The 13283-nt window shown below is 44.7% G+C and overlaps 1 protein-coding gene across 3 annotated transcripts in view; it reads right to left on the bottom strand.

Annotated features, from left to right (window-relative positions):
• Positions 1–1109: 1109 nt before the first annotated feature.
• ythdc2 (YTH domain containing 2) overlaps positions 1110–13283 on the bottom strand; it is a 166435-nt gene continuing 154261 nt past the window's right edge. For all 3 annotated transcript variants that reach the window (XM_030364496.1, XM_030364498.1, XM_030364497.1), the window contains exons 26-29: position 13283; positions 2090–2209; positions 1788–1970; positions 1110–1638 (exon numbers count right to left, since the gene is read on the bottom strand). The exon at position 13283 is cut by the window's right edge and continues 109 nt beyond it. In XM_030364496.1, the coding sequence (XP_030220356.1) occupies positions 1591–1638; positions 1788–1970; positions 2090–2209; position 13283 (352 nt within the window). In that variant the 3' untranslated portion in view covers positions 1110–1590. The remainder of the gene's footprint in view (positions 1639–1787; positions 1971–2089; positions 2210–13282) is intronic.

Raw genomic sequence — 13283 nt, 5'->3', positions numbered from 1 at the left:
CATCCCTGATCTATAGTCACTGTTGTTCACAAACTGCGGCGTCTTTTTATACACACAAACTGAGCAGCTTCTCCTTGAGGTGTCCGCCTCCATTCAGTCATAAATCCATCTTAACCTGAATGGTCAGCAAATGGTCAGCAAAGATAGCCCAAGACACTAGGCTGAGGTCAGCATGCCTTAACCCCGTAGCTCCCTGCTCCTTTTAGGGGTTCCACCTCAGACTCCCAGGCACCGTGTGTTTTCCACTATTAGATATACAGACCTCATAATAATCGTAGTTTACCATAGAATATAATCATTAATTTCTACCACAGTCGCAACCCACACGGTCAGATCGTTTGGACTTAATGCAAAGGCTTCAACTCGACCAAACACCCACACATAAACTGCTTTTGTGCTGAAAGTGGTAAAGGCTCCACGGTAATTCGGCACACATGTAACGAATGATTATTCGGCACACATGTACGAGGTGACTGTGACAATATATTGTGTAAAATTCATAGCAATAAGGCCAAAGAGCCTCGGCTACAAGGAGTAGATCCATAGTATACCCATGCCAAATTTGAAGTCTATATCTGAGAAGAAAATTTTCTGATTCGAGGCCTCTCTCCAAAGCAGGCTGGGCCTTAAAGTGGAAGACACTTAATTTGGCAAATGTCCATTTTGACAGTGGTCTTTGATAAACTATGCTTTAGAAACATGGTTTGTGATCACAAGATGGAGTCAACTTACGGTAAACCAGTTTTCAAGGCATACCAATGCCATATTACCTTACCGACCGAGCTCACCATACCTCCACGGATGGAAGACTTATATTTCTCAGAATATAAACTATTCTGCCCTTTATCAACAACACGTCCAAGTAGTGTGGTGATATTGCGTCGGACTCATGACAATGAGGTCGCAGGTTCACGTCCAACCTCAACCAACTATTCTGTGAGAAATGGCATGACAGCAAATAATGGTCCTAATCATGTAATCATGAGGCCATACTCATACAGTAGGACCCCGTCAGTTTATTTATTTTCTTTGTCTGTTCTAGGGCAGCTTCGCTATTATTGTAAAATGACAAAGATATATATAAAAGAAAGAGATATAGTCAGGCCAACAACGTGAAACAATGATTTATTGTTAACTAATTTGAAAGGTTTGAATAGTTCAAATAAGAAACTTGTGTTTGAAGAAATCAATTAATAAACAGATCCAGAAGTTAAAAAAATGTAAGTATATTATTATTCATTAAAATATCAAACAGTTTTTGGCTAGGAAAATAGCGCAACAAAATATCCAGAAGAAACATAAGTATTGAACTAAAAACAGGCTAAATAGGATGCCTGTTAGTCTTAATCAAAGTTAAAACAATGTTAGTATTTAAGAAGTACAGTTAAAATTCTGCTTCCAAATCTAAAGAAATATCTGCACTGTTTTAGTAATCAAATTAGAGTAATGTGTCACAGTGTCATCAACCATTAAGTATTAGTTATATCTCACATAGTAAATAGATTTCCACCGGATATTGGAGTAATATCCGGTGGATATATCAAATTGTAATTTTGAAAAAAATCTTTGCCAATTCATTCCCAAAGTGATTCAGTGACATTCTTCAGTTATCTTGCGTTCTTTGTCGTCTTCTTTATTCTATAATATATAAAGCACACAACATACTTCCTGTTAATACACGTAAACATAAAAGGCATGCAGACATGGAAGCTGCTTCAAACATAATTATTTGTGTACAAATATATTATTTACTAATATTTCCTTGGAGGGTCTTTAAATAAACCTACCTGCATGACAGCATCTGGAGTACAGACAGGAGCCTGAGAGGCCCCTAGGTTGGGTAAGGCGGTTATACTGCTACTCGTCGAAGAGGGTGCCTCCTGAGACCCCTCAGACAGCATGGGCCAGGGGCGCTGACCAATACCAGTGGGCTGGGGCAGGCCCAACGCTTGTTCCTCTGCTGTGAGGACCTGAGATGAAGAAATATCGGTTCAGTCTCACAACCTCCACACATGGTCTGAGATTTCTCAGATTCAACAGTCAGATCCACTCAAACCATTGAGCATCGCAGTTCAGTTTGAAGACATACCGACACCAGGGCACAGATAGTGGCCTCATCTTGCTGGGACAACGGTTTTGATGGGCATCGCATTCTTCTGAGAAACATGCTGTGCCACTTTTGCCTGAGCTGGAACACCAATTTTGCCGTCTGGAAATCAGTGAAGAAAAAGGATAAACATGACAAAAACATTGAAACAAAACAAACGTCCTGAATGTAACCATGGCTCCTGATGATCACATTAGCACTGCCGCATGCGTTGACACCTGCATGTTTATCATGCCTATTCGCAGGTTGAGAACCAATGAAGTTATCTGCCCCTTTTGTGATGTAAATCACAGCCTTTTTCGAACCATGATCTCCTTTTAAAGTTGATACTGTATCGAGATCTACCAAGCCATATCGAAAGCCGTAGCATAGCCAGAATTTATTGTGCAACTATATAGGACACTGTTTTCTAACACATAGTTAACTTCTCTATAATAATACCTTTATTGAAATCAATTTGTGTGGTGCAAAGAATAACCACAAGTAGGCCTAGGACTGACCTGTAACAACGCAACAGAGAGAAAGTTGGAAGTTTTGATGTATTTTACATAACAGTAGGAGTAGGCTAGTGTGGATCTTTTAACTTTTTACTATGCATGTACTTTTTTTTACTATGTAATTGTATTTTTTTTTTAATACAATACCTTGAAAAATATCGATATTCGATACCATTTTCATTACGACGGGTTAAACAAGATCGTTTTGCAAGTGAAATATTCAATGTGGAAACTACTTGGTTAGAGTAGATAAAGCTAGGACACAGCATAGGTGGAAGATAACCTTTTCCCTCCTGAAATAATGATTAGTTGGTCATTATCAGTTGGTAGCTTATGAGAAACAAAAAGGTAGATACCTTGAGAACCCATTGTACAATTCTGATACTTGACCCAGCTCTTGAAAGGTCAGGGCAAATATAATTGAATGACACCAAGTCAAACATTCGCAAATACACCATATTGCCACCAGATAGCGAAGAACAACAGGTGTTCTGACTGAAGGCAATTTACCTATTCATCAGAAACGTTCTTACTGTACGTTCACCCCAAAAGCTATAAAGCGTTTCGAGCTATGAACCAATAAGCAGGAGTCCTGGCTTTGGCGCAGCCCGGAAGGAGGGGTTATCTCCTCAAGTCCATCCTACAAGAACCAACAAACCCGCTCAGTCGTATGCCTTCGTTGCTGCTCAGTTCGCTTTATATTGATTGTTTCCGTAGCCCGTGGCCGGGCAGGGCAGGGCTGCCTGCGGCCGGGCCACCAACGGCCGGGCTGCGGAGACCGCGAGGAGGATTGATTTGAACTATAAATGAAGTCCCTCAATCTTAATTGGCTTAACACCATGACCAACATTCTGAAACATCCATTAACATCCACATTTGCCTCAAACCATGTTAGGCTTACAGCCCATGTAAATAGCTGAAAAATAATGTACTTGTTTATATTGTGGAAAGGATGTTAGTGAGTGATTCATTCTTGTGTCTTAATTTTTCTTAAAACAATTGTAGTTGAAAATAAACATAGCCAAATTACAACCAATAGCTTCAGTCATTGAGGGCAAAAATAGACCCAATGATAGGCCCAGATTTTTTTATTTAGTTTTACAAATGAAGAGTAGGCCGGATTTGACTAATTGGCTTTGCATCCTTTCCTTCTGCCCTTGTAGTCCAAGACATGCTGCCCTCTAGCTTTCAAAGTACAATGCTGCCACTGGTGGATTTGAATCAATTCGCATAATTATCCCACCCTGCAATTTTGTAGTTCACCAAAACACCCTGACACAACTTGAGTCTCAAATACTTATGCCACCATACGCCACTAACAGTTTAAGTAGGCCAATGGCAACCATGCGCGCAATCCTTCCTCCCTCACTTTAAAAACAACCAGCCGCCGCTGATATATATATATATATATATATATATATGTATATAAAAAATAAAAAATAAATTTATTCTAATAGTTTTCAAATTTGTGAAATGATCACTATTGCTGTCCATTTGCACATTTATGAAATCCGAAACCTTGTTCTTTCATATGGGTAAACATACTTCTGTTTACTTAATTTGCTTCAAATCCAAAGTACTCTTTTCTTTCTCTATCAAAACCTGTCGCGGAGGCACTACACTTGACATGATAGCAGTGCTGGCTAACCTTTAGCAAACACCGTCACGCAGAGCATTGAGACTAGTGCACTGCCAGAGACCGCAAGTGACTGACAGCAGGCTGGGCGCCGTAGCGATGTGTGTCTGTTTACTTACTTTCCGAGAGAAGAGAGCAACAAGCGGAGCTGGTATTTGTGTATTGATATATCAAATATATATATATTTGTGTATATAATATCGATATTTTTGACAACAGTAGGCTACACACAACACATGAGTGACAAAACTTTTCTCGCGATCAACTGCAACTCAGCCGACGTTCAACTCGACTGGTTGGGCATCCCTATCTCTATCAGATGTATCATAACATTCTCGTTTTGCTTCCCAACTTACTCCGAAAGAGGGATTTCTTACTTTCAGTGATCGAAGATGGAATCAATGTCTGCAAAATCCTGATCCTGAAAGAATGTTTGTCCTCACTGGCTCCCTGAGGGTTGTCCTAGAGAGGGCTAAACTTCTCGGTCAAATGAATGTAACGTCAGTGTGCGTGTGGAAGGAGCTCGTCTGAACCCAAGGGTTGCTGCCTTTGAAGAATAGCTTTTTTAGCTTTCCTGCGAGTGCGTGAATCGGTTCAAAGTTCTCTAACACAATGATCGTGCCTCCCTCTACTAGAGGCAGCCCCCGGGCCCGGGCCCTCCGCAGTGTCACAGGGGGCCCCGCCCATGCTCAACACACAAATTGTCAATGACTTTGCTGCAGTGGCAACGCCTCCTCGTAATTTTCCAAAAACAATAAATATTTTTTCTAAGTATGTTGTACCCAGGGCTAGCCACAGAAGGGAGGCAAAGAGGCCAAAACCCACTTTTGCCGCCTTTGAGATTAAAAAATAACCAATCACAATTCAGATTCACTGTTTCGAGGTAAATCATCTACACCATGTTAAAAATAGGAAGGGAGGCCAGCCTCATCTACTCCTTGCAACCACACAAATCACTAGGGGTGGGAAAAATAATCGATTCTTCGATGCATCGCGATTCTCGCTAGAACGATTCTGTCTCGATGCAGATAAATTAATATCGGAATTAAAAAAAGTATATATATACATATATTTTTTTTTTTGCCTGCTGCAACATTCTGTTCGCCAGAGAGGGATAATTTTTTGATGATTGCGATTCAGCATACGCATAGCATGCGTGCAAACTCACAGCCAGACACAAGAACTCCTTCTAATTCAAGATCAGCTTTTCCTTTAAGGACATAGAAAAGATTAGAAATAAAATAAAACTGAAACCTATTTTTTGCATGCTTCCATATTGTGTTATAATGCAAGCTGCATTGATTATTGCATTGTTCATAGAAAGTCATATTTGGGACAAAAGCTTTCTCGCTTATGAAATATTAGATAAGTTAATTCATCAGTTGATGTCTTTAATGATCATCACAAAAGTAGGAAGTGATTAGCAAACTCTGAGTAGCAAACCCAGATGTATGTATATATTTCTGAAAATCACGCATGGAAATGTACAGTAAAAAAATGGAAATGCATCGAGATGCATCGATAAATTCCCAAAACACCATCACAAAGCAGCATTTTATAAAATAATGTTCTGAGCAAATGAGCGTTCTTTCTAGTCAGTTGCCGCGGCTAACAAAGATAACGACTAACAAAGACAGCAACATGGATGAGAATATAATTCAATATCTACAAGAACATACATTTTCGAGGCTACAGTTTGAACATCAGCTGAAGATAAAAGAGAATGGAAGACCAACACCGAAACTGAACTTGATCCAGACCACAAAAGCAGGTGGCTCACAAAGCTTCAAGGAGGAGAACTACGCTCGGACGGAATGGCTAGCTGGCTCTGATCTGAAATTATTCTGCTGGCCTTGCATTTTGTTTGATGAATCACCTACACCTAACCCATGGATTAGCAGTGGATTTGATGACTTAAAGAACTTGCAAAGAGCCATGGAGAGACATGACAAGTCCAAGAGCCACATTAATTCCAACTTAAAGTTGAAACTGTTTGGACGTATGCGGATTGATGAAGCCCTCAGCCAGGCCACTAGCATCGCTACCCAGCGCCACAATGAACTTTAGAGAAGAAATTGGGAGGTACTGTGTCAAATGATTATTGCAGTGGTATATCTTGGAAAACAAGAGCAGGCCTTCCGTGGGCACAATGAGTCGGCTGATAGCCTTAATGAGGGCAATTACGTTGAATTGGTGGAGTCTTACTTTGAGGTAGATCCTTTGCTATCTCAACATCTAGAATCAGCCACAGTTTTCAAAGAGACATCAAAAGCCATACAGAACGACATCATTCATAGCATAGCAATGGTGATTAAGGCAGACATCGATCGCGAAATTAGTGCAGCTCCATTCATCGCAGTGCAAGCTGACGATACAACTGATGTGTCCTGCCAGTGTCAGCTCTCTGTCATCCTTAGTTATGTGAATGAGAAAGGGAATGTGTGCGAACAATTCTCAGGATTTGAGGATGTTAGTGCAGAAAGAGATGCCGCGGCTTTAACTGAAGTTATAATGGGAACATTAAGAAAGTACAATCCGGAGGAGAAATTAATACATCAGACATATGACGGCGCCAGCGTCATGAGTGGGCGGCACGGAGGCGCGAGGGCGAAAGTAAAAGCTCTTTGCCCCGATGCGCTCTTCATTCATTGTTATGCGCATCGCTTAAATCTCGTGTTGGCACAAGGCAGTAAAGACATCGAAGACGCAAAACTCTTCGTCGCGGGGCTGGAGAGTTTCCACAACATTGTCGCAAAGTCCGCTAAACGTACTGCTTTATTAACTGAGGCTGGTGGAGCGCGAGTACTGGGAGGCTCGGCTACACGCTGGCACTTCAAAAGCAGAGCAGTGACTGCAGTGTATGAGGGTAGGGACACCCTGATTGCTGTATTTGACCAGATCATGACTGAAAGAGGCTGGGATAACAAATCTATTAATCAGGGCAAGTCACTTAAAGACAAACTGCATGACTACAAGTTCATGTTTCTTTTAAAAGTGTTCTTGAACATCTATCGCCACACAGAGGTCCTATTCACCATCCTTCAAGCGAGAACACTTGGCTTGCATAAGTCGAACCACCAGATGGATGCCACCATAGCTGCTATCAAATCCCTGCGCTCACAAACCAAGTTCCAGGAGATTTATGAAGACACCACAACTATGATTGGGCATGAGGATCCCAGCAGAATCCGATGTCGCAGGGGCTGGCAAGACTACGAGGAAGGCCTCAGTCATGAACAACATTCCGCCGATTCCAGAGGAGCAAGTGATTCTTATCTGATTCTTTACTACAAGATCGCGGACTGTATCATCACTCAGATGACAGAAAGATTCAGTGATATGCAGGTTTTGCCGTCTGCTTGAGCCTGCAGCATTTACTGACTTTGCAAAACCCAACAGATACCCAGCTACGGAACTGGCGAAGTTGTCGGATGTCTACCCCTTCTTTGATGTCCACAGGTTAAAGAATGAACTGCTTGTAGTTTATGAGAACACCACATTCCTCAAAAGGCCTAGTCAACTACTTGAGATGATCATCGGGTAGACCTATCTGAAGTCCTGCCAGAGGTGACAAAACGCCAGAAGTTGATGTTGACCATTCCTCAGCTGAGAGGTCATTCTCGTTTTTAAAACGAATGAAGACATACCTATGGAACACCTGTAAACAAGAGAGATTGACAGACCTAGCAATAATTTCTATGGAGTCATCAGTAATACGGGAGTTGAAGAGGAAAGTAACATTTTATGATGCCGTCATTGACACATTCTCAGCACTGAAGGATAGGAGGGTTGACTTTCTGTATAGGTAGGTAGTAGGGATGGGCACGAGTAGTAAATTCCAAACTCGAGTGATCGAAGGAATTCCTCGAGGATCAATCGAGTACTCGTTAAATCAAATCCATTTTTAGAATGCAACGCATCTGCAGCAGGAATAGGCCTGATGATGAACGGCAATATTACCAACCAAACATGTAATGCTTATTCTTCATCAAAACAGTCAGAGTTATCAGAGTATTCATTATTTATTTTTGCCAACGTTCAAAACACATTTTCCTTACAAAAATAAATATGCGTCTCACAATTTAAATCACGTCGAACCAAGGCCTGTAACAGTTTAAAAAAAACGAAACAAGTAGCCGAACCATTGCAAATAATTTAAAGCTGCAAATAAAACGGCAGCAAATGGACTATGGAAATACTCAGCGTTGTGATCTTCTCTAATAGGAAATCAGGCCTGTAATATTTCCTTCATGGTACCCCCGTTTGGGAAAAACAGAAAAGGCTGATTTGGAATAATTATTCACATCACACAAAAAAATCTGTCGGAATGCCTGCTGCCTAACTGTGTGTTCACACCAAACGCAAAATTTTTCGCCCGTTCGCGTTGTCGCCGAAGTTTTGTCGAACCACACATCATAATCTGTCGCTGTGCAAGTTTTGTTGAATTTGTCGCGCCACAACAAGATAACCGCCATTGCATGTCTTTACCTTTTGTGGAAGAGGGAGTGACGTCGGAGGACCCGCTGCAGTATATTCATAATATTGTAATGACCACGGAAGAGGTAGTGAATGAAGTATTGAATAGACAGAGACTTATTAGATAGGCCTACCTAATAAACCGTTACACAAGACCGGAAACATAGCAACCCCGGTAAACAAACCCCTAGAAGCCTATGAGAGCTCCCCGCGCTACGGCCATCCGGAGGCGCACAGAGCTTTTGGCCGTGATATTATGCATACAAATATTATATTATATACTATTATATTATATATAGAGCTCCGGGAGTCGCAAACGGCACTCACTTTCTCCTCCATGCTGCAGTTCACCCCGGACTGCACTGCACTGAGTTTGACGGTTGAATGCTGATTGGTTGTTACGTTACACATGTCACTCAGTGGCCACGCTGTTGAACGCTGATTGGCTGTGATCACGCGTCAACACGCGAAATTGAAAGTTCAAATATTTGAACTCGAGCGAACTGCACGTTTTGGGAACGGCAGCCGCGGGTCTGGTTCGCGCAAGCGGAGGCGCAGTTCGCGCTGAAGGGGATTACGGCGGATGAAACCAAGTTTTATTACGTAGTCTCCGCGCTTGGTGGCTCGACGGCGGCCAGAGCGATGTATATTCTCGAGAACCCCCGGCCCGTGGGAATTCTGCATTGCTAAAGGGGTTCCTGATGGAGACTTTCTGTTTGTCGGAGGCTGAACGGGGCGTGCAGCTTCTGGCATTGAATGGCCTCGGGGACTCCAAACCATCAGAGCTCATGGATCATATGCTGAATCTCCTGGGGAATAATAGGCCTTGTTTTTTGTTTCAGGCTTTATTTATGCAGCAGCTGCCAGTGCGTGTCAGGGCAGCTCTAGCCAACAGCGACACCACAGACTTTCGGGCTCTGGCTAGGGAGGCGGATCGTTTTTTCGCCGCCGGGCACGAGCGCTGCACGGCCGTATTGGCCCACACCACTGTCGACCTGGAGATGACGGACACCATCGCTGTGGCCGCGGCGACACGACGACAGCCACAGCAGTCTGCAGGCCTGTGTTATTTCCACGGCCGATATGGACCCAAAGCTAGGAGGTGCCGCCCCCCGTGCAGTTTCGTGGCATCGGAAAAATGCACGGGCCGGCACTCGCTAGCTGCCATGAGTGTCGGCCGTTCTGGGGGTCTGTTGTTCATCACAGACACAGGCTCTGGGAGACGGTTCCTGTGTGACACGGGGGCCCAGGTGAGCGTCCTGCCCGCGTCACGCATTGACAGAATAGGGGGCGGCCACGGCCCCGCCCTGAAGGCCGCCCCATCCGCACCTTTGGGACTAGGACAGTTTCCTTATGTTTCGGGGGTCAGCGTTTCGGCTGGGATTTTGTCACCGCGGAGGTGTCCACACCCCTCCTCGGCGCCGATTCTGATCGCCAGCGCCTCCACGGCAGAGCACATGAAGCATCTGCAAACACTCCAGCTCAGCCAGCATGGCCTGATTGTCAATCCGGCCAAGTGCCAATTCGGCCGGATCGCCATTGACTTCCTGGGCCACCGCATCACCAAGGAGGGAGCTGTTCCCCTGCCCTCGAAGGTGGCTGCAGTGGCGGACTTCCAGCGCCATCTCACAGTTCTAGCCCTGCAGGAGTTTTTGGGGATGGTGAACTTTTATCACAGTTTTGTTCCCTGTGCGGCCCGGCTCATGCGGCCCCTGTATGAGGCACTCAAGGGTAAGACCGCAAAGCATATCATTGACTGGACCGCTGAGAGAGAAGCGGCCTTTGGGGACACTAAACGGGCATTGGCCGAGGCGACTATGCTGACGCACCCTTTGCCTGCGGCGCTGATTGCCCTGACCACCGACGCTTCGGACTATGCTGTTGGTGCCGTGCATGAGCAGTTGGTGAACGGCGTCTGGCAGCCGCTGGCATTCTTCAGCCGGCAGCTCCGCCCCTGCAAACGGAAATATAGCACCTTTGATCGAGAGCTACTCGGCCTTTACCTCGCCATTAGGCATTTCCGTTTCCTGTTGGAGGCTCGTCCATTCTCAGTTTTCGTGGACCACAAGCCGTTGACGTTCGCGATGGCGAAGGTTTCGGAGCCGTGGTCTGCCCGTCAGCAGCGCCAGCTGGCCTACATCTCGGAGTTCACAACGGACATCCGCCATGTGGCGGGAAAGGACAATCACATGGCTGATTGCCTCTCCCGGGCCATCGCAGGAGCTGTCCACCTGGGAATCGACCAGCATGGCAGGTGGCCTGATCACCTGCCATGCTGATCACCAGCATGGCAGGTGATCAGGGCCTGAGACCCGGAGGTCCAGGCTCTGAGGACAGCTGTCACGGGACTCCGTTTGGAGGACATCAAGTACGACAACGTTGGTGCCACGCTCCTGTGTGACGTCTCCACTGGACAGCCAAGGCCGGTCGTGCCCGGTAGTTGGAGGCGTCAGGTTTTTGATGGCGTGCACGGCCTTGCCCATCCTGGGCGGAGGACATCGCAGCAGCTGGTGGCCGTGTTTGTCTGGCATGGCCTTAAAGGTCCCATGACATGAAAATCTCACTTTGGGAGGTTTTCAAACATAAATATGAGTTCCCCTAGCCTGCCTATGGTCCCCCAGTGGCTAAAACTTGCGTTTGGTGTAAAACTAGCACTAGCTGTTCTGCTCGCCTTTGAAAAAACAGAGGCTCAAGCACGCTGATAGGGCTGTCAAAACAAACTTCGCTATTCGAATATAATTCGAATTTTTAAAAAAGGATAACATTCGAGTGCGGCAACTAACGTTCAAACTTTTTTTTTTTTTATTTTGATGGCGGGGAGCAGCGCGCGAGCAGACACAGAGCTGGAAAGCTCTGTGTCTGCTCGAGTATGTGTTCATCCGCCATGATGCCCATCGGGGCCCTTTCCGACCTCCCTACGACGGCCCGTTTCACGTCCTGGAGGCCGGTGACAAGGCCTACCTAGTAGACATTGGGGGCAGGCCTGACTACATTTCGGTCGATCGCCTCAAGCCGGCCCACCTGGATCTGGACCAGCCCGTGGGGTTGCCTCTGCCCCCGCGGTGGGGTTGTCCTCCGGTTTTCAAGCCACACCGCCTCATGACTCCTGCGCTGCCTGCTGTGGCCCCCTCGGCACCCGCACCGGTTCCGCAGAGTCGTTTCGGGCGGGTGCTCAGGGCTCCTCCCCGTTGGCCTTGACTGTTCGGTAGAGTGAATTCTGGGGGGGGGGCGTCTGTAGCGGTATCGTAATTCACTATGTGTATGATGTATGGTGTGTGCCCCCTTTAAGGGAAGGGGGCGTGAGACCCACCTGGGTGGTGCGACGCATTACTTAAGAAACGCACCTCTGGCTGTGCGTGGTTCTGTGTTTGGGGAAATAAATCCTTCTCGTTGTATTTTCACCGGCAATCAAGTCGCCGTCTTCATTTCATTACGATCTCCTACAGCTGTATACATTTTAGGTTGCAAAATGGCATTTTGACTTTTCCTCAAACTACCAACATTTTAACACAAGATATTTAGGCTAGATCATAGGCTATAAAACCGTTAAGGCTTATTATTATGCCCCAGGTCTTCTAATCTGTTTATAATTTGTCATATTTCTATAGGCTTATATTTCAGATGTGGTTCCGTAGTGTGTATGTGGCTTTATTTTGTTGGAATTTTTGCTGGATATATTTATAGTTTAGCCTAGACAAGCAAGCTCAACTAGGTGCCATTCCCAAGACCGGATTAAAGGGGATGGTTGGCATCAGGAAGTAAACTCTAGTAATGGCAATAGCTTATGACACGTGTAAAAGAATGCTGATGAGTTTAATGTAGGCCTACTGTGTTGCACTCCACTCTTCTCACTGGCATAGGCCGCAGACAGGCACTGTGTGTGTGTGTGTGCGCTTTTGGTATTGGGATCTAACAGATCTCCCAGACTTTATGGTCCTCTGAAGTCCCTGGTCACCCAAATCCAAGAAGGCTTTGGGTGTTTTGTGCTCAATGTGAATCAGGAAAGTAACATTCCAGTCTCTTCACGTTGCGTTTTGATGATAAGTAACTTCATATCAAACTATGACCATCTTCGTTAACCCGTCCAATAGATAGAGGCGGCGGTGAAAAATAGATTTAAAGTAATGTTGTTTGTTATCCACCAAAGTTTGATAAAGAAACAATAATATTAACTCTGATAAAATGCTGTCAACAATTTTTCTGTCAACCATTTTTTCCATGGCAGTTATAGGGTATGACAGCTTGTTTGACATCTACAAGGCCCAACTGGGTCGAACCTTTGGGCAAACGAGTTTTCATGAAGAATTCATTTATTGCTTTGAGGTTTATTTTTCCTTCACCGTCAAAGTCAAAGAATTAAAGATATAAATATATATTTTTAATTTATCTTTGATTAAAGAATATCTTTATTATTATTAATTGTAGCTCGGTGGGGACCCTGATATGGATATGGCCTACATAACAAGAGGTCACAGAAGACTATCGGTATAGATCCACTAGGCATATGTATCAGATATTCCAATCATCATAAGGTATTAAATAGAACTGCTGAGCAATGACTCTTACC

Source organism: Gadus morhua, chromosome 8 (genome assembly GCF_902167405.1).
Source record: "Gadus morhua chromosome 8, gadMor3.0, whole genome shotgun sequence".
Lineage (NCBI taxonomy): Eukaryota > Metazoa > Chordata > Actinopteri > Gadiformes > Gadidae > Gadus > Gadus morhua.
The sequence above is the reverse complement of the archived record's forward strand: the minus strand, read 5'-3'. Positions and strand labels throughout refer to the sequence as shown.